Genomic DNA, 20,404 nt, shown 5'->3' on the forward strand with positions numbered 1-20,404 from the left:
GAGTGGTTTTTTCACCCAAAAAAGTAAGTGTCAGAAACCTCAAACCAAATTCAGACGGCTCAAATCCTGAGGCAACAAGGGGATTAAGCACACCTCCTTGCTTCTCAAAGCTGCAGTGGCAGATGGTCAGAGGTGCAGGACTCAGCCTTAACCCCCAAGTCTTTAATAACTTCACAGCACGCTGCCACTGCAGCTCCGTGTGACTGTTCTCAGATTGTTCCTCCTATTCTCTTCATTGCTTCATCTATCTCATCTCAAGAGTTTCTCCCAAATGGGGCTGTGACGAGTGGACTGTGAGAAGCAGTAACAACCAAACTTCATTTTTTCCCTGTACGTACTGCCCTGCCATCTGCACTGGCCACCTCACCCCTTCCTCAGTTTGTTTGCTGCCTGTAACATCAAACAAAACCTGCTTGGGCTGTGCTTTTCAGGTGGAGGCTGCAATTCGCCTCTAAGGCACAGAGGGATGCTAAAAACATACAACGAGCACCGGACCACTCATCTACTCATCGTCTTTGAGAGGCCACTACTGGAAAGGGGCATCAAGAGACATGGAGAAAAAAGCCTAGAGGCAGAATAAGTTTTCCCTTGTCCAGCAGCAGGCACCACGAATCTTATGAATCATATGTCCAGAAAGAAACACCAGCACCTCCTCACATCAGCATTTTGTTTTTTAAATCAGACCTAAAGTATTCCCAGTGTAAACGCTTCAGATCAACAGGTTGCTCTGCAAGTGCAGTTCTCAGTGTTGCTAAGATTTTGCCCATACGTCCTGCACTGTATATACACACCATGAGTCAGATATAGCCAGGAATCAGTGGCCGTACGCTGAGAAATAGATCTGCCTACGCATAGGTGGCAGCACTTTAGACATCTGGCCATGCAGCCACCCAGAAGCACTGGGCTAGCTTGTATAGTTCCTTCCCTCCCAGGGTGTTTTGCCCTCCGCATGTCTGTCAACACAGGTCATGCACAGAGCTGCTGGTGAGACCAGACTGCTGGAGTTTCAGAGATCTGGCATAAATGTACAAGTTCCACCAAGGTAACACTTCCTGCTGGAGAAACAGGCTGTATAGTCATGTTCCTCCCATTTTACCTTGTACGACTAGCTTCGCTCTGGACTGGGCATCCCCAATGTCGCAGGTGTAAGTGTCATTGTCATTTTTCTCCAAGTTATTTATGGTCAGCTGCAGGAGTTTGCCTTTCTGGGTGATCTCGTATTTCCTGCTTGCCCTGAGTTCTGCTATGCCTTTCCTCCAGACCACAGAGGATGCGGCTTTCTCACTCTGGCACACAAAAACTGCAACTCCATTTTCATTGACTTTCAGATCTGAAAGTTCCTTGACAAAGTAATTGGGTTTTTCTGCAGGAAGAAAATAAAAGAGAGAATTTGTTACCCAACAAGTCCTCAGCATAAACAGCGCAATCTTGACCCTCCTCTGTCCCCAACTAGTAGAATCACAGAAAACAGAGATGGAAAGGATCTCAGAAGATCACCAAGCCCACTTCCTGCCATAGGATGTACCAGGTAAAATATTATCAGATATCTGGAAAGCTTAATGACATTGTACAGGTGATCGTGAGATCTCATCTGGCAAGCTGCATATAATGTTTGATGCCCATATTCAAAAAAAATTAATACAAATTGACATTTTTGATTAGCTCATCAATTAATGCAAAAGATTCTTCAGGACCTAGAAGGTTTTTTTGCAGAATTTTTAAAAAAATTTTAATCCATAGAAATCTTTGAAAACCAAATTTGGTCCTGTTTAGGGAAACAGGAGAGAAGAACATCTCCCACAGGTTGCAAATTTTTACCCCAACTTTTATACTTTCCAGCCCCTGCGTGCCCTTCTGCTGACCTTGCACCGTGATCCTGGCTTTCGTTTTTGAGACCTCTGTCTCACAGGTGTACTCCCCGCTGTCCTTGACTGTGGAGTCATGGATGATCAGAACGGCTTGTGTTCCCTCTTGCTGCAAGTCGTATTTCTGGCTTTTTCGGATTGCTTTGCCATCCTTGTACCACCGAATGCTTGCATCGGGTTTTGACAATTCGCAGCTCAGGCAGATGTCCTGCCCTGCTGCTGCTGTTTTATCCTCCAGTTGTTTTGTAACCTCTGTAGGTTTTTCTGAAGGAGAAAAGAGTCCTGAATAAAAATCTACAATCATGATCAATATAGGGAGTTTTGTTGTTTTTTCAACTAAAATATACAATAAATTTTCATGTTGCCCAATGAATGATTCAGGTTATGATGGGAACAGAGGGAAATAGAAGCGTTCTTGTTTAGTGCACATTCATTGCAGTTATGGGCTCTCAGTGAACAGTAGTGATCATTTATAGGAATTGCAGACTTGTCTGGATGGCATTCACATCAGAGGCTGTCATTTTGTCTTTACTGGCATGTGCATTTAGGGTGCGATTTACCTCACCAAATGCAGACATCAACCGTATGGAGATATGTTGTGGAGGCAACCACTCCAGGTCCCCTTTATAGCCAGCAGTGATCTACTCAGTACAGGCAATGGTGTTCAGGCAACAGTTCATTCTGTCCTAAATATGTCCAACTGTGGCAGAGGAACCACGTCCGAAAGCTACCCATTTCTTCTCTCTGCTGGCTACCCAGGGAGCCTTGGGGGACTATTTCAGATGCACACATTCTAGGTAGCAGCTGTGTGTACAGTTAGATATGATGAAGACCATCCCTTCAGCTTAGACTTAAAGGATATTTGCATTTACAGTTATTTGAACAGATCATTCTTGGTCCATTATTAATGGAGCTAGAGGTAGAGAGAAGTGCACTTGCAACACTAATCAATGCATTCTGCAACTCTTCAAACATCTATAAAAAGTTTCAGCCTTTCGCTTGTTTTTCAGGGAAATTCTCAGTGCCTCTGGGCTCACAGGGAAGGTTGCTGTTCACTTCCATCACGTCAGGAGTTTGCCCTCATGGTTTACTGAGATACGCTATGAAAAGAAAACACTCAGACCCCATAATCAGTTTGATCTCATTACCTTTCACAACCAGAGAGGCCTTGGAGGTTAGACCACGGGCAGTGAAAATGACTTCTCCAGTATCAGCAACAGTCGCACTTTTGATATTGAGTGTATATTTCCGACCCATGTTAAATACTTCAAATTGCCCACCGCTTGCCACTTTGCTCCCATTCAGTGTCCAGTGGAAGTCATCGATGCTTTCATGGGACAAAATACACTCAAAAGCGCAATCTTCTCCCTCCTGGATTTCAGTATTCTTCAGCCGTTTGGTTATGCCAATGTTTAATTCTGGAAGGCAAAAAGTAGGTTAATACAATGATTATAACGAGAAAAGGCTTTAAAGACTGACATGAGTAGTGGTGTTATCATTTTTAGCTCATCTGGCTCGTTTATCTACAGGATTTGCAGGACAGCACTGCATTCCTTACTGATGCATTTGACGTGGGGAAGAGTTTTTCCGACACTTTCCCCTCAGAGTCACCGCAAGGCTATAGGAAAAGAACCATGTGAATCTCCTGGCTTCACTCTGGAATGACTGTGTGGAGAACAGCCTGCTCCGGGGAACAGAGTCAAGATTCAATAGGCTAGAGAGGGGAAAAGCTATCAGACCTAGGAAGCCTTTGGGATGCTGTGTGAAACAAAGGCTTTTGCCCATGCTGATCCGAGAAATGGGATGTTTGTGTTTGTTATTTTCTCACTGTCCAACCCCTCCTGGTGTTCAAAATGGACTGGAATTCAAAACGTGTCTCATTGTCAAATAGGAGTTTGAAAGCCTTGAACACTCCTCCTTCCAACAGGCAGCCACAAGGATTAAAGGACCGGAGGAATTATTCGGGTCTTTAACAGACAATGTTCTAACTTTTACATTCCCACAACTGACTGAACTAATAGCTGAAACATGTGAAACACAAGGTTCTTTTATTTTAAGAAATTAGTAGCTCTTCTTGGGAGCATTTCTCCATTTGAGGGGTGTTCAGGAAAGAAACGTAATTGGCATGTTCTTGATATGTCCAGTGATTTTCATTAAAACACCAGGCACACTTACAAAAGAAGAATAACAAGGGGTGTTCAGACGTCATTGTGTTGTATAATAATTCTGGCAACACCGGTTTACAGTGGAGACCCTTGAGGCTCATGGAAGAATAGGTGTGAGACAAAGTGACCAAACCCATACGTATTCCCAGCGCCCCTCGACTGGCCACCATTGACTACAGTACTCACCCTGAACGCCAACCTTTGACTTGGCAACATCAGTGCCAATATCACACGTGTATAAACCTGCATCTGTCTTTTCGAGGTCACAGATAAGGAGGCACAGGGTCTTCCCAGACTGCGTCTGCTCATATTTGTTGCTAGAAGTGAGCTCCACACCATCCTTTTTCCAAACGGGTTTGACCTTCTCTTTGGAGACTTCACATTCCAGTTTAACCACACCTCGCTCCTCACCAAAAACATCGTCCAAGGACTTCATGAAGACAGCAGGCTTCTCTGAAGGTTAACAGGAACAAAATAGAGAACAATCAGGATATTTAAGTTGAGACGTTTTCAGCTGCTACCAGGCATTTAAAGAGGGCTTAAGTAAACTCCTACCAGAGCAGATGACACCAGTACAGGACCTCTCATACCTCATGATTTGAATGAGTTTGGGGGAAAGCAGAATTCATTAATGGGAGGATACAGGGATCAGGAAAGGCCTCCTGCATGGCCATGGAGTGGGAGCGATATTCAGCACTGTAATCGTGGTGCAGTGCTGTAATTTATGACTGTGCAGCTATGAGACTGCGAGGACTCCTTTTTTCTCTACGTTGCAGCATCTCTCAGATACAGGGTCTTGGCATCCCATGGGAGATGTAGTCACAGAGAATAGGGCCGAGGGCAAGCATGAAGAGTCTTAGCGAAGGCCAGAGGGACAACTTCATACTTCTGAGGCACAGATACTCAACAAGACAGACTAGGTTTAAGGAAGCACAGAATCGCCGAGGTTGGAAGGGACCTCTGGAGATCATCTAGTCCAACCCCCCTGCTCAAGCAGGGTCACCTAGAGCACGTTGCACAGGATCGCGTCCAGGCAGGTTTTGAATATCTCCAGAGAAGGAGACTCCACAACCTCTCTGGGCAACCTGTGCCAGTGCTCTGCCACCCTCACAGTGAAGAAGTTTTTCCTCATGTTCAGATGGAAGTGTCTGCGTTTCAGTTTGTGCCCATTGCCTCGCGTCCTGTCGCTCGGCACCACTGAAAAGAGTCTGGTCCCATCCTCTCGACACCCTCCCTTCAGATACTTGTACACATTGATAAGATCTCCTCTCAGCCTTCTCTTCTCCAGGCTGAACAGGCCCAGCTCTCTCAGCCTTTCCTCATAAGAGAGATGCTCCAGTCCCCTAATCATCTTTGTAGCCCTTCGCTGCACTTGCTCCAGTAGTGCCACATCCCTCTTGTACTGGGGAGCCCAGAACTGGACACAGCACTCCAGGTGTGGCCTCACCAGGGCTGAGCAGAGGGGCAGGATCACCTCCCTCGACCTGCTGGCAACACTCTTCCTGATGCAGCCCAGCATACCATTGGCCTTCTTGGCCACAATGGCACGTTGCTGCCTCATGGTTAACCTGGTGTCCACCAATCACCCGCCGCTTCTTCCGGGCGTTCCGGCAAGGCACAGGGTCTGTTGTCCCAGGTACTTCCCTGGCAGCCATGCCCATCTCCTCCTCATCCTGGAGGGCACTAAACCTGTTCTTCAGCTGCAAGTCTTCGGGAGGAGTAGGAGCCTTTCTCCTCCCATGAGCAGTGACCAGTTTCCAGCCTTCTTCTATGATGTTATGATGTACCGTTTCACACGGCACAGAGCCCTCTGGCAACTCCACTGCTGCAGGGGGTTGGGACTCCCGAAGCTGCACAGTCTCCAAAAATACCCTGTCTATCACTTGCTCCGCTTCTCGGATGCTGCGCAGCCTACTGACCTCCTCCCGTAACTCCCTTAGCTGACGACACAGCTCGCCAACAGCAGCACACCTCCTGCAGGAGAGCTGGCTGCCAGCCCAGGCCTCCCGGAGAGGCCCCAAGCACTCCCTGCGGCCTGAGACCTGGAGGGCTGCATCTGCCCTCAGAGGGTCAGTCTGGGTCCCAGCCTCTGACACAGCAACTCCAACAGCCACTGGGGAACGCGCTGTGCGGCGTGTCACGACCATACTTGAGGAAGCGTACACCACAGGGAACAGAAACGAAGGTACCTTCGCGCGTCCCTTCTGCGCAAACTGCTGCGTCTCTTTGCTGCCTCTGTTCACTGCGCTCTGGGAGCTGTGCTTTAGGCCTGGCTCTTATATAGGCCTCTCCCTAGCACTGACTCACAGGGTGCTTGACCGCCCTAATCAAGGGCCACCGGGACCAAAGGCCCCAACTCCCTCTGGTCAGGGGCAACCAAGAGAGCTCATTAGCAGCAGCCACTCCTAGCTAGAGCTTTTCCCACGAGCTTTTCCCAGGAGAAGTCAAGGCCTCCTGCAGTTGTCCTTGCCTAGCTTCCCCTTTCCTCTTCACAGCAATCAGTTCCTCAGGGGTCCTCAGAAAGCCCACAACTTCCAGCAAGATCCTCAGGTTCTAGTCAGAGCCCAAACACTGCTGCGCAAACTGCTGCATCTGTTCGCTGCCTCTGGGAGCTGCGCTCTGGGAGCACTTGCGTGCATAATGCCACAGAAGCAGAGAAGGTTCATTAGGGATGTCCTCTCTCCTCGCAGCAGTCTAAAACTGAAAAGGGTTCAGGTAGTTGTAAGAAAAATGCGTGAAGGGAAGTAATTGGGATGTAGCTCTTCCAAAGCTGGACAGCCAGCACTGCCATTTCATGAAGCAGAATTCACCATAGTGGGCAGCGGCAATAAAAGGACATGCTGTACACTCTCTCTTAAACATTTTGCCTCTCGTCTCTTTGCTTTGTTGCTTCCCTTTATAAAATTTAACATATATTTGATCCAGAAGACATTTGTTCTTTGTGTATAGAGGCAAAAATTTTGACCAGATATCAGAGAAAGCAGGAAGAGCAAATCCTTCGGGCTCTCTGAGTGGACAGGGTGAATTACTTGAGCATTACTTGAGCATGCATGTACACGTGTGTGGCAAAAGAAAATGCATTCACTGAAACTCTGATAAGAGAGTTCTACCTAAAGTTTTTAACATCCCTAAAATAATTCACATGACTTACTCAGCTGATGCACGAGAATGTGTTAAAGCACAGTAACTCAGCTGTGTGATGAAGCTCTAAGACATATTAAGGACAGTAACGAAGTGTGTTCTTATTGTCTAATCCATCTAACTCGCAACAGATGCATTGAAAGGTATGTGCTACCCTTAAAGCTACACTGAAGTTCAGCTCCTTGCAATCAAAATCTTTAGTAATAACACTATATAGACAATATACTACTGAAGAGAGCTACAAGTAAAGGAAATTGCCCTTGAAACTGTCCATACAACAAGTAAAAGGACGATGATAATTTATGGAAAATTTTGGCAGGACACCAAAACAATTTTCCTTAGAAAAATCGTCAGCTATAGTAGAAACTTACACTGGAAGAAAGCAACTGAACCCTTATTACTTCGCCCCAGAGAGGTGAAGCTTAGAGGCAGGACCGCGGCATGGGTATGGTAAATAACACCATAGCCTCCCTTCCATCTCTTGTTTGCTTTCAGAAGGAACGTGGTCATGACTCACCTATCACCTTCAGACACACACTCTCTGACACCTTGTCTGACTTCATCATCACTGTGCCAGCATCCTCAGGCTTGACTTGCTTCATGGTCAGCGTGTAGCAATTGCCAACACTCTTGATGTCATTGAAATTGTTGGTATAAAGGAGGTTGCCATTCAGGAACCATTCCACATCCTCGTCATCGTGGGACAGTTCGCATGAGAAGACGGCAGAACTCTCTTCTTCAATTTCCACATCCTGCAGGTGTTTGATTATTTCGACATTGCGGGCTGTAGGAAACCAAAATGCACCATCATCAGTGTTATCATGAATCAGTACTCTTTCCACAGCTAGATTTCATAGTGTTGAGAGTTTATTAGACGGTCTAGTCTGATCTCCTGTGCATCACAGCTCATTACATTTCACAGTCCAGCAAAAAAGCATCCATTACAAAAGACTATGCTGCCCGGCCCCCTCTATTCTCTTTTCCACATAAAACGGTTCTTTTTTTTTAAATTTAAAAATAAATAATTCTTTCTAAAATGCTAACAACATTACAGTGACCTCGAAATATCCCACAGAGCTCCAAGTCCCTGCGTGCTAGTCACTGAACGCACATATACACGTTATAACTAAATTGTCTCTGACTCTGCCACCAGTGAAATAGTTACGGAAGATGAGGGGAAGACTATGTTTTCAGTCACAAGTAGATAGCATAAAGAGATTAAGCAATTTGCTCAGGTTTAAGGAGAAACAAGAACTGAATTATTTTCTTTTCCAGTCACTGGCCACAGGTTTGTCTTTGCAATTACTCTATTTAAAAAATGCTGTTTTTCATAGGACCGACTGACTCAGGAGGCTTTGGGAATATTAAATCATTTGGTCATTTGAATGAATCTCTTCTAGGTCAAACTATTAGCAAGAGATGCTCAATGGACTTCTGGAAACGATGCTGAGGCTTACCTACAAGTCTTGTGGAAAGTGACACTATGATCATCTTTCCTTATAGCTTTTCCAGAGGTCAAAAACTGGCTAAACAATACTGCCATACCAGGATGAGGCAGAACACCATTAGGATTAATAAACATATAGCGGTGATAAAAGATACCACTGTGGTCAGCGAATGACTACAGTGGTCTGAATGAAAACCACAAGCATTTGCATCAAAACCAGAGGCCTGTAGCAGCTCAAAAAAAAAAAAAAAAGAACATTTTTAGCTAGAATTACCAGAGTGTACTAGTTCCTAGCATGAAATGGAAAATAAAGTCTTGAGAAAGAATCTTGAGATAAAGAAAGCCTTGAGACTAATAAATAAAGTCTTGAGAAAGATGCCTGAACTTCTGTCTACTGCCAAAACCTCTCCCAAATACTGCCTTTCCACACACATAATCCCTTTGACAGGTAAGTGCTGGACTTCAGGATCTTGGAATATCAGCACAGTGCACATCAGAAATAGTCAGTGCACTTAAAACATTACATTCATATAAAATTAGAAGAGAACTGTGGGAATCGACCACAATTCAAGAAGAGAAACGTAGAGTGAAATACTAAATCAGAAAGGACATGCAACAGGCCAGCCTGCTTGCTGCAAACTGCTCGTACCTTCAACGGTCAGCATGGCTTCGGTCTCTGCATTTCCCACCCTGCACATGTACACACCAGCATCCTCAGGCTTCACCTTGAGAATCTTGAGCTCTGCTGAATGCTTCTCCCGCTTGATTTTGTACTTCTCAGAGGGCTCAATGGCTGTTTGGCCCTTGAACCATTTCACAACCTTTGGAGAAGGCTTGAAGTCACATGATAGGATGACTGAACGACGTTCCAAAACTATCTTATCTTCCATCTTCCTGGTGATCTGTATATTGCAATCTGCAAAGCAGGGTTGGAAAAGAAGAACGGATGAGGGCAAGCTGAAGAAAAGTTTCAAATCTCTATTTCATGTCAATTAATACAAAGGCCACTGTTTTGGGACCGTTCAGATGATGCTACAAGTTCCTGTCACAGGGCTGATTTGCTGAGAGGCCAGTTTGAAGCTACAGGGACATGATAATCTATAGGGAATGCTGCTGATGATACTTCTATAAGAAAATACTGTATATTAACTATCAAATGCATGGTCAAGTTCTCGTTCTGTGTTTATTCAGCTTCTCTCTAATTGAGGATTTTATTCAAATAGGAATGAATTAAAATCAAAACAAGAACTACAGGAGGTGACTGGAGATATTTACCACGGTGACAGCAGAAGACAGAAAGACTTTAAGCTTTGTCTCAGATCAAATCAATGACAAAATGGATTCAGTAAATGTGCTATCAAACATTTCTAGTTCAGAAATGGGACAAAAGAAACTCTCCTGGCAAATTTAATCTGCTCTGAATACTTTGGTATAGTTAATAATAATAATAATAATAAAAAAAGCGGAAACCACTTTTAGTGAGTAAAAATTAGAAATAATAGAGCAAGGAACAAAAAGATAGCACTCAACTGAATTATGATTGCTCCCTTTAAGGAGCAAACTCTTTAAGGTATTTCTTCCTTGATTTTACGGTGATTTGATTTTAGAGGTATTAATAAACTTACAAATTCTATATTTTTTAATGCTACAATTTAGAATATTATAAAAAACAACAACCAAAAGTCTCAAAAGTCAATTCCCTGCTACCTGAGGCACTTCTTTTGTCTTTAATTTTATGGTATCTTATTGTGACTCAACTAGTCTTAGCTCAAGAGATTTGAAAACCAAGCACATCAAACTCATCATCTAATCTAAGACACCTCCTGAGACACTGTCGTCTCATTTAGAGCATCCGACATTGCATCCAACAACCAGCTGGGGACTAAGCAGATCGTCCAGGTATACATACATTTCCAAGCCCCCAAGCAGTGAAGCGTGCACATTAAACAGTAAGCCTGAACAATTATTTTCCAGGGACGGGGAGAAGGAGGGATCTCTCATGATCTAATTCAAACTAGGACATATTACCTCTGACAAGCAGGTTTGCTGTGGATTTTGATTTGCCAATTGAGAACTGAATGGTGCCTGTCATATCAGCAGAGGTTTTCAGCAGGGCCAGCCGGTGGATGGTGCCTTCTTGCTGCATGATAATGTTTCTGCTAGCCTGCAAGACTTCTCCACACAGAGACCATTTCGGGGGTTTCACAGATGGAATGGATATCTCACATTCAAATCTGGCTTCTTCAGGCTCAGTCACATCCTCATCACACAACTCCTTTACAATACTAATGGATTGCTCTGGATGAAGGAGGGAACAAGAGAAAAAGGGGATTTAGGAGTCGTGAAAGGACTCTTTCATGATCATCCTGCATGCTCATATCATCTTTACTTCACTTGAATACTGCACTTATCACCTCAATAAGCCTTAAAACATCCATTTTTAGATAAAGAAACATATAGGGCTGGTCACAGATCAGACTGTAAGACTGTGACACAGCATCCAGAGAATCCAGATCTCCTGATTCCCCGTCCTATTTGTAAAACAGAATGCCACCTTCCTATCCTGATATCAAACACGAGGCATTAGAAGATGGAATAGAAAGTTCACTGAAATGCAGATGTTGATAACAAGAAAGTCTTTGGTTAGCTACAGCAACATTTCTCTGAACAACAGACTTTCTCCAGTACATCTGGTAAAGTTCTCCGGAACAGGAATTTCATCACTTTTCTTAGGTACTATATATTCATTTTTCAGGATGTTCCTGCTCTCATAATTCTAAAAGGAAGCAATACCAATGGACTTCAGAAAAAAAATCACCACTTAATTAAAATACTTTTAATTAGTGCCTGTTTTAGGGTAAGTGAAGAAGGCTTTCTGGACCAACCAATTTTTCTTCCAATGTATCCTGGAGGGAAAAAATGGTTTACTACCTTCAACAAAGAAGTGAGCACTGCTTTTGTCATCGAAGGCATCGCAAGTGTACGTGTCCTCATCTTCATAATCTGCATCATTGATGATGAGTTTCCGATAGACACCATCGCTGACAATTTCATATTTGTCACCAGGGTGAATTTCAACATCCTTCTTATACCATCTGACTTTGGCACTTGCACGAGACACTTGGCACTCTAGGAATCCACGGTGCTTTTCAAGAGCAATCTTATCTCGCAAAGGCCTCACAATTTTTACAGGTAGCTCTAAAAGGAATTAAAAAATACGCAATAGTCAGTGCAGTTGTACTGAAGGCTGCCAACTGAAAACTCATTAGCAATATTTCTTTTCTGATCAGTTATTTGGATGATGGCAGGAATCCCCACTTTATCAAGCCCTGAACTAACACACAGTAAGTAAAGAGCTCAGGAAAGGAAGTCTTTGTTATCTCTGTTTTACCACTTGGAGGGCTGAACTGCAGAGACACTTTTATTCAACGTTACACGGCAGTGCTGCAGCAAAGCCAGGGACTGATCTCAGATTTCCTGGGTTGCTCTTCAGTGTATTAATTTAAAAGTGTTTGTTCTCTCTCTTTTTATTATGCTAAGTTAAACACAAAAAATGCTGTATTCTATTTAAACATAAAAAAGAGAGAATGCAAGAGAAAGACAAACTGCAGTGTTTTCCCTCAGAGTTTAAACATGACTCCTAATGTCTAAAGGTAGAAAAACACCATCTCCTTTCTGATAAAATAAATTCTGTGTTATTTAGCCAAAGGAAATCCCCAACAGTGAGGCTGATATTTCATACGCAAAAAGGTAGGTAAGGGTTCTTCTTTCCCTGAAAACTCTAGGTGATGCTCAATTTTCTTTCCATTAAAAGTGAGGGAAATTGCTTAGTTTGTAACAAGAGACAGTTTAAGCACCATTGTCATCAAAAGTACAATTACCTTTCACCGTAAGGTGGGCGCAAGATTCTGCCTTTCCCGCTACAAATTTGATCTCTGCGGCGTCCTCGACTTGGACACGCATGTAAGTCAGCGAATAGGTCTTTCCTGAGAACAGACACACAAGCACATGTATCCTCCTCTGAGGAAGCCACGCCATCCTCCGAGGCATGCCGCGAGCTCGAGCACTGCCCGTCTGGTTTCAGTGCATCACCACCTGTTTTCACGGCAGCGAGGCTGACCGCTTCCTCTAAGCCCGCATCAAAGAGTAACCGAGCCTCTGCTCCACCAAGGATGGACTGACTGTGGTTGCCACCATCTGGAAAGTACTTGAAACAGAGGGACCCCTCCCACTGTCAGCAAATACAAATTCCTGTGCCTTAGAGGGATCGAACTGACCGACCAGGAGCCTTTTTCTTTTCTTGTGCACACACTAATTATTTATTTAATGTCAGGTTTCCCTTCATTAAAGCTCCCACTGCGTCAGAGGTCCAGCTTAGCTGCAGCCCTAAAACATAGGACAACTCCCTGCTGGACCTTCTTAACTGGATTTTGAAGGTCAGCCCTTTGTGCTTAGCATCCAACACCAAAAGTTCTTTTCTCAGTGTTTTCCAGCACCCACCCCAATCCCCTCCACTCAAAAATGACACCCCCCTTTTACTCCCTACCATCTTGATGCATTTTAATATTGTCAGCAGCCTTCAGCTTGTTGTCATCTTTGTACCACTGGGTTTGGACCTCATCGTGTGAAATCTCACAGACAAAAGAGGCACTCTCGTATTCATTCACTTCCACGTCTTCCAGTGGTTTAATAATCTTGATATCTCGGGCTGTGAAATAGTGACAAATATTTATTGCGGCATGTCCATAACTGAGTGCAGCATGTTTAACTTCTGCACGCTTGCTTGGAAAAATGGGATAACAACTTGTGTTTTATTCTAAACCAACTTCCTTTCCCGGATGGTTTCTCTCTGCAACACAGTAAATACATTTTACCCTTGAATCTGCAGGTAGAGTTACCAGCTACAGTGGAGCTTGCTGCAACAGGATTTTGGGGATGCCAGAACTTATATGGGTTTTAAAAGAAATTAAACACATTCATGGAAGATAATCACCAAGGAAAATTAAACACAAGCCTCCAACCTCTGGTGTTACTACAAACCTTATGCTTTCTCCTAGGCATCTACCACGGGCCACTACTGGGAACTGGTTGCTGGGCTGATGGTTGAAGCTGCTCTTCTGTTATCTTCTTAAAAACAGCAACTGCACTTTTCATAGAGCAGAGAGTGGCAGATAACTGGATATGGGGCTTAAAGCAGCTCAGGATGTTTTAGCGCAATCGCTTTGAGGTTTTATCTGCCCTCGGCAGCGTGGTTTCGGTCCTTCTCTGCATGCTGCCCTCTCACACCTTCTCCAGTGTACCTGGATCTCCTAGGGCCACAGAGACCTCAACCAGGTGTTGTACAGCATGAGATGCTTTGCTTCAGAGCGCCTTCAGCTGGGCATGATCCCCTTTAACTCCACAGCCCTGCACTTACTTGTGTCAGAACCGATCCAGCCTCTGTTTGTTACTGCAGCCCTCCCCTTTTGGAAAGGAAGGCCCTGATAAACCCTGGATCAGCAACGGGACGTAAACCAGACAGCACTCAAACAGCAACCCATCCCAACCACAAAGGCAGGGAGAAAAAGGGAGTTTAGCAGAGCAATGGAACAGGACAGGACATTCATGAAGATACTGCTCACGCTGTACCCAAGTGGCCACAGGAGGACAGCATCTAGCAAGGAATAGGAAAGAGCTGGTCTATATTTTCAGATGTCTCCCTGGAAAGTAACATCTGCCAGGGAATACCAGACCTATCCATTCAGGAACTGGCCTTCAGCACTGGCTTGTCTCTGGCGCTTCAGAGGCTGGTGAGAAAATCCATCTGGTGCCTAAACAGCTGCACAGCACAGTACACAGAGGGAAAAGTGTCTTGAGCATAAAGCAGAGATGCAGTAAGAAATCGTGACACTTTCCTACTCTACCTTAGCATTTACAGCATAAAAACTGGGGCAGATCTTGAGATCATACCCAGAGCTTGTCCAGTTCCTACTCAGGTGTGACAGCGGCAGAAGCTGAACCAAACTGTGTGCATGCCAGCCCTCGGATCCCTGCTTTGTGCCAGGCCGTCTATTATTTGTTAACTTGCCAATCTAGAAACAACTTAAAACCAGAGAGTAGAACACACTTACGACAAGTGTAAAACTATGTTAGCATCTCTTCCAAAAACACTCATGCAGGGATAAAACAAGCACAGGACAGTTCTGTCAATATTTTCGCACTAGGAAGAGAACATTACTCATAACGAGTAACAGAGAAATGCACAAACTGCCCATGAAGCATTTCTTGCTGTGAAGCCGAATATTGCATTAGGGGTCATTTCCTCATTCAGTCAAACATACCGTGAACCTGTAGCGTAGCTGACGTCTTGTCGTCAGCTGCTTCACATACATATGTTCCTTGGTCTTCATATTCGCACTTGTGAATAATAAGGCTTCTCTTAGTTCCCTGGGAAATAATCCCCACGTTTTTACTTTGCTGAAGCTGCTTCCCATCCTAGAAGGGAAAAGGCCAAACCAAATCACCATCAACTATTCCATGTCTGCGCTGAGCAAAGCAAGCGTTCAGATCTTTGCCTAATTCAGCTGTCTCAAGGGACTTAGTGGGATTGTGCTTAATGTAACTTCAGCATATGCCAAAATTTAAGCATGGTGCAAATTTTTCAAGAACCACGAATGGTTAGAGAACATGCATCAATTATTGGTTGATCTGAAATACCTGTTTGCAGGCTCACGGCACTGTACAGGGTTGGCAATTAGCCCCTTAAGACATTACTTTGAAGAAATGCTATTATCTCCACTCAAACAAAGAATCAGCTGAGCTACAAGGAAGGTACGTGTAATGCCTGAGCTCATCTCCAGACTGTCAGGTGCAAAAGGAATCAAGGCTTCACCCTAAACCTCAATTCCCAACTTGGCTAAAAATCCTGGGTGAGAACTGCTACGTGTGAAGTGAATCCCAAGACTGTGCTTCTGTCGACAGCAGGGCTCCCACTCTGTGCAACAACAGTTCAGGAGTTCACTATAAATTCAAGAGGAGCTTAACTTTTAACCTGATAAATGCACTCAAAATGATCTGGTAAATAAATAACCCACAGAGAGATAAACTGTGCAAGTAAAGGAATACAAGGACAAGAGAGCCACATTAAGAGCTAAATAGCAAAGGCTCAGCCCCACGTCTCTTGGAAGTGAAATAAAAGGCTCTCATTGACTTCCAGGGACATTAGAAGTGAAAATGTCACCGTCCATTAAGTGCTGTACCTTGAACCACTTAACATCCACATTGGGCCTGGACAGCTCACACTCAAATGTGACCTTGTCCTTCTCAGTTACACTCATGCTTGACAAAGGCTTGCTGATTTTCACAGGCAGTTCTGCAAAAAGAAAAGGAAGTCCAGTTAATGGGGAATTAGATTTGCTAGAAGCATCTGGCACAAGGAATAACAGCCTATCTTACATGCTTAACGTAACTTCTAAGTGAAAAACAAAATCCTGTTCTTTTGAGCACATTATCATTGGTTGTGCTGTTGACAATTACATTACAACAATCCTGTTAATAACAGAGGGACTGTTATGTAGTTGCCAATGGAAACGTGAGGCCTCAGAAGGCACTGGAAGAAAGCACAGCTAGAGCAGCTTCTTCATGAAAGACAGGACCTGTACCTTTCCTTTTTTTTTTTTTTTTTTTTGATCGTTCAGTACTGAGAAAATTTTTAGGGTTTTATAACAGGTAATAGATTACAAACAACAGGTACAATGCACGAAGGGAAATGTGGTAATGTTGCAGAACACACTGATGTGCATAGCTTCAGAAACATCTTGTAGTCACCCGTTATCGCAGACGTGTCCAAAGGGATCCCACTGTGGCTAATGACCCACTTCCCACACCAATCAGAGCCTGAGACTTTGGGGTCTGTGTACCTGTCACATCAAGCCTCCCTGATGAATGAATGCCGTCTGCCTTGAAGGAGATGAGCCCTGCATCTTCAAGGTTCACAGAAGAGAGAGTCAGCGAATGTTTCTTCCCCACGACATCAATACGGACATTTGGGGAAGGCTTCAGCCGAACACCATCTTTCTGCCAGATTCCTTCCACGTCCTCGTGCGACACCTCCACCTCAAAGGTGACGGTCCCTTTCTCACACACTTTGACAGGCTGAAGACCTTTTATCAGGTTGATCTTCCTCACTGGAAAACAATAATAACCTTTGCCACTGCCTTCCTCCCCCCAGCCACTCTCTGCAGCCTCCTAGCACCATCCTCTTCTTCTCCTTGATGACTTTCACTTCTCTGCACGCTGTCTCTATCATGTCTGCACTCTGAGTGGCAGCAGCTGCCTGGGAGGGTAAGGAGTGGGGTAAGTTCAGGTCAAGTTCCTATGCTGCTGACCACGGCAGTACATGCAACCCCGGGATCCACGCCATAGGCTTACTGACAATATCGCACCGTCCGCAGAGAGGGACGGGTCCTGCAGGGAGCATGCCGCAGCAGGAAGCCAGCTTACGTGCTCTGAACCGGAGGAGTTCCTCTGTTGGCATTGACTGTAGGAGGACTGTTGGAGACCACAAGGCTTGCTCATTAACAGGCAAGAGTACGTGGCCTGTGGTGGGTGATGTGAAACTCCCCAAAGGGACATTTCAGCTGACTTGTAGATTCAAGCAGCATTCAGACATCTAAAAGACCTCAAGCGCACACCATGGTTTGCATGCAAAACTGGCTGCAAAAATATTAACATTTCAGGCTCAGTCTACAAATTGGACCACGAACATGTATGGCACACTAACCAAATGAGTTCCAAATCAGTCTGCGTAAATGGGTGTTGTGTTTAAAATGACAGATTAGCAGGGCAGGAATATTCCAGATAGGCTACTTGCTTGTGTTCTGCATTCTCCTCCTTTAATATTAAACATTTTTATAATGAGAGAAAATGCGACTAAATCTTTTAATCAGCTTAATCAGTCTGACTTGTGATTAGTAGTTCTTCTGGATTCAAACTGATCTCAAAGATAACAACGACTGCCTTCAAATGACTGCCACTAATCATTAATTTGCCTCAGAAATCTATTTTCAAGCTAAGCAAGTATTCACTGCAGATGACACTTCCAAGTCTTAGGTGGGAGTGGTTAACGAAGTTCCACTAACACTGAGAAAAAAGGATTTCAAACCCCAGAGCTTTGGCCCGCTTCATATAAGGATTTTAAAAGCAATTCACTGCATGCAGTGAACGTTCAAGATAATGAGCTTGCAGAATCAGCTCTTTCAGCCACATATTTAATTCAGCCCACAAGGTGTGCAGCATTCACTTCTTCCTACATTAAATCAAAGGGCCAGTAGCTACCCCCAGCACTCAATACTGAGCATCTAACCTTCAAGCTGTCCTTTAAAAGGGAAGGTTTTGTGCTACCAGTGGAACACTGGAGCACAGGAGCTCTGAAAAGCTCTCCGAGCGCAATGGTAACAGGATAAATTAAGATTCGGAAAGCCACAGCACTTTGGGATAACCTGGTAAGATGAGGATTTCTGCATGAAGGAGCCAGCCACTCAAAGAGTACTCATAATCCCTCTTGATTTTCACACTAGATCATTTTCCAATGAGCTGCGGGACTCGCATGTCATGTTACAGTCGTACACATGAGAAATACAGCAACTGTAGCTAGGCAAGCACTCTCCGCTTACGACAGAGGGGGAAAGGTGTTACATTACCCTGCGCAGCCATGAAGTCATCCAGTTTGAAAGAGAACTGAAAACCTTTGGTTTCTGAGGCAGACAGCTAAGAATAGCCCTCAGATAGAGAAATTCAAATCTAACAACCCTGAATTCCCCTACACCTCTGGACTAATGGACAAGTTGGCATCAACAGCTGAGCGTGAACCTAGCTCCCTCCAAACCGTGCCGTGCTCTTTCTATTAATGCCCATTTTGCGTTTTCTCTGAATGACGTCTCTCAAGCCTATCCTCGCTGTTATCCATCCTGCATTGAAGCTGGCAATTTCCAGAGCCAAAAGCATGAGCTGTGCAACTCAGGAGAAACAGCCTGAGGTCCCCAACTCACAGTCTGTCTATAGCGCACAGCGTGGGGACACCTAACAGCTGATGGTTTATAGCATATGCTACGGGGAGCAGCAAAGCATTATGCATAATTGCATATTGCTCACAGAAGACCGAGGAGAGCAGGATGCCCCAAGGCACTAAGGGAGCAGTAAAGACTGCAACCTTTACAAGAGAACAGAACGCGAGCTACGTCCTGCAAGGACTTCAGGTCTCTAGCATGCGGGCAAGCAGGAAAGTCAATAGATTCCCAGTGCGGTTGCTCCTCTACGTAGCTGATAAAGTGCCAGACCTCTGCCAGGATTAGGCTCCCAGTGTGCCTGATGCCATAGGAAAGCAGAAGAGAGAACAGATTCCCTGTTCCGTCAGAATTGGAGACAAGAACTGTAAAGTTTACAGGGAGGCATCTGGCCTACAAACAAAGGCAGCACAGTATTATTACTTTGAATAAAACAAACAAAAAGCCCTTCTTATCAGCCAATTCAGAAATGACCACTCAGAACGTATCTGACATGCCCATAGCCATCTGGAGCCTAAGATAAAGTTTACTGCACCTCTGAACATCTTGCAAAAAATATACTGAGACAAAAGGAAACTCCACTGTAGTCAGAGTGAAAGGCCTAAATCCTCTGACTCCAAATCAAGTTGTTTAAAGAGAATAATGAAAATACAAAGAAGCATTTTTGGACGCACTACTGGTCATTACAAACACAGTACTCGCAATGAACAGTCATCACCTTTGGATTCGACAGGCCACGGATACATCTAGCGCAGCTATTTCAAAATTTTTAGGACAGTACACCCCTATCAACTCCCCAACTTTCTCAGTACAGACACAACGAAATAAGGTTCCTCTAAATGCTGCTGCGTAAATATCACTCAGTAGACCAGCGTTGGACCACTTATCACGGCTTGAAAACTACAGTTCCATAGCCAGTGACAGCTTCTGATGAAAGAAATGTTTGGGGAAGAGTTGGATGAAAGGCTGTTAAATTCAACCCAAATCCAGTTGAACATGTCTGTAACTGTTCAATGTGTTTATGACCTCAAGTACCAGGCTACTCAAGGACCATGCTTCAGATGGCTCTCCCATGTACCAGACCCAACCTGTTTCCGAGGTTCAATCTCTCTCTGCTAATTGCAGAATCTACCACTTGTGCTCTATCAGATTTTAATTTATGTCGAAACAAAATTCTTCATTGATAGTCCAGCTGTCCCCTCTACCTATTTGGGTCACTCAAATTCAGTGATTCCCCCTCCAGAGTTCTTCACCTCCCCCTCCCTTTTTATCTACCCCTCTATCGCTGCTATGGCCTTTCACTGTAGTTCTGCAGGAGTGCTTCTGCAGACACATCAGGTGATTGCGAGAGGTGCAGATATTAGCCTCCATGCCCACCATTTGCTGCAGTTGCAGTTAGTCATGAAAGAAAAAAATGTGTGTATAAAAAAAAAAAGCAAACACATGTTGGTATGACACTTGGCTGAAAATCAAGTAACTACAGCTGAAATATTTCACCCCAGAGAGGCGGTGAAATGACCCCCTGAAGGTAAGGTGCTATCCAAAACGGCGCATTCCTTTATCTTTGCCATTTCTAACATTTTCTCACCTCTGACTTTGACTTGGAATGTTAGTTTTTCATCCTCTGTTTCACAGCTATAGCTCCCTTGGTCCTGCTGAGTCACGTTCAAGATCGTGAGCTTACACTGTGTTCCCTGAGAGGTGACTACTAATTTCTGGTCCTGCTTAATCTCAGTTTGGTTC

At 44.4% G+C, this 20,404-nt stretch overlaps 1 protein-coding gene across 1 annotated transcript in view; it reads right to left on the minus strand.

Annotated features, from left to right (window-relative positions):
* The window catches only part of LOC136991352 (obscurin-like), a 147,040-nt gene that overhangs the window by 98,787 nt on the left and 27,849 nt on the right, over positions 1 to 20,404 (minus strand). Inside the window, 13 exon segments of the mRNA XM_067292219.1 lie at positions 1,097 to 1,363; positions 1,863 to 2,129; positions 3,014 to 3,283; positions 4,217 to 4,483; positions 7,689 to 7,955; positions 9,268 to 9,534; positions 10,647 to 10,916; positions 11,550 to 11,816; positions 12,500 to 12,604; positions 13,165 to 13,326; positions 14,939 to 15,092; positions 15,857 to 15,969; positions 16,517 to 16,783. Of these exon segments, the coding sequence (XP_067148320.1) occupies positions 1,097 to 1,363; positions 1,863 to 2,129; positions 3,014 to 3,283; positions 4,217 to 4,483; positions 7,689 to 7,955; positions 9,268 to 9,534; positions 10,647 to 10,916; positions 11,550 to 11,816; positions 12,500 to 12,604; positions 13,165 to 13,326; positions 14,939 to 15,092; positions 15,857 to 15,969; positions 16,517 to 16,783 (2,943 nt within the window).

Source organism: Apteryx mantelli, chromosome 2 (assembly GCF_036417845.1).
Source record: "Apteryx mantelli isolate bAptMan1 chromosome 2, bAptMan1.hap1, whole genome shotgun sequence".
Lineage (NCBI taxonomy): Eukaryota > Metazoa > Chordata > Aves > Apterygiformes > Apterygidae > Apteryx > Apteryx mantelli.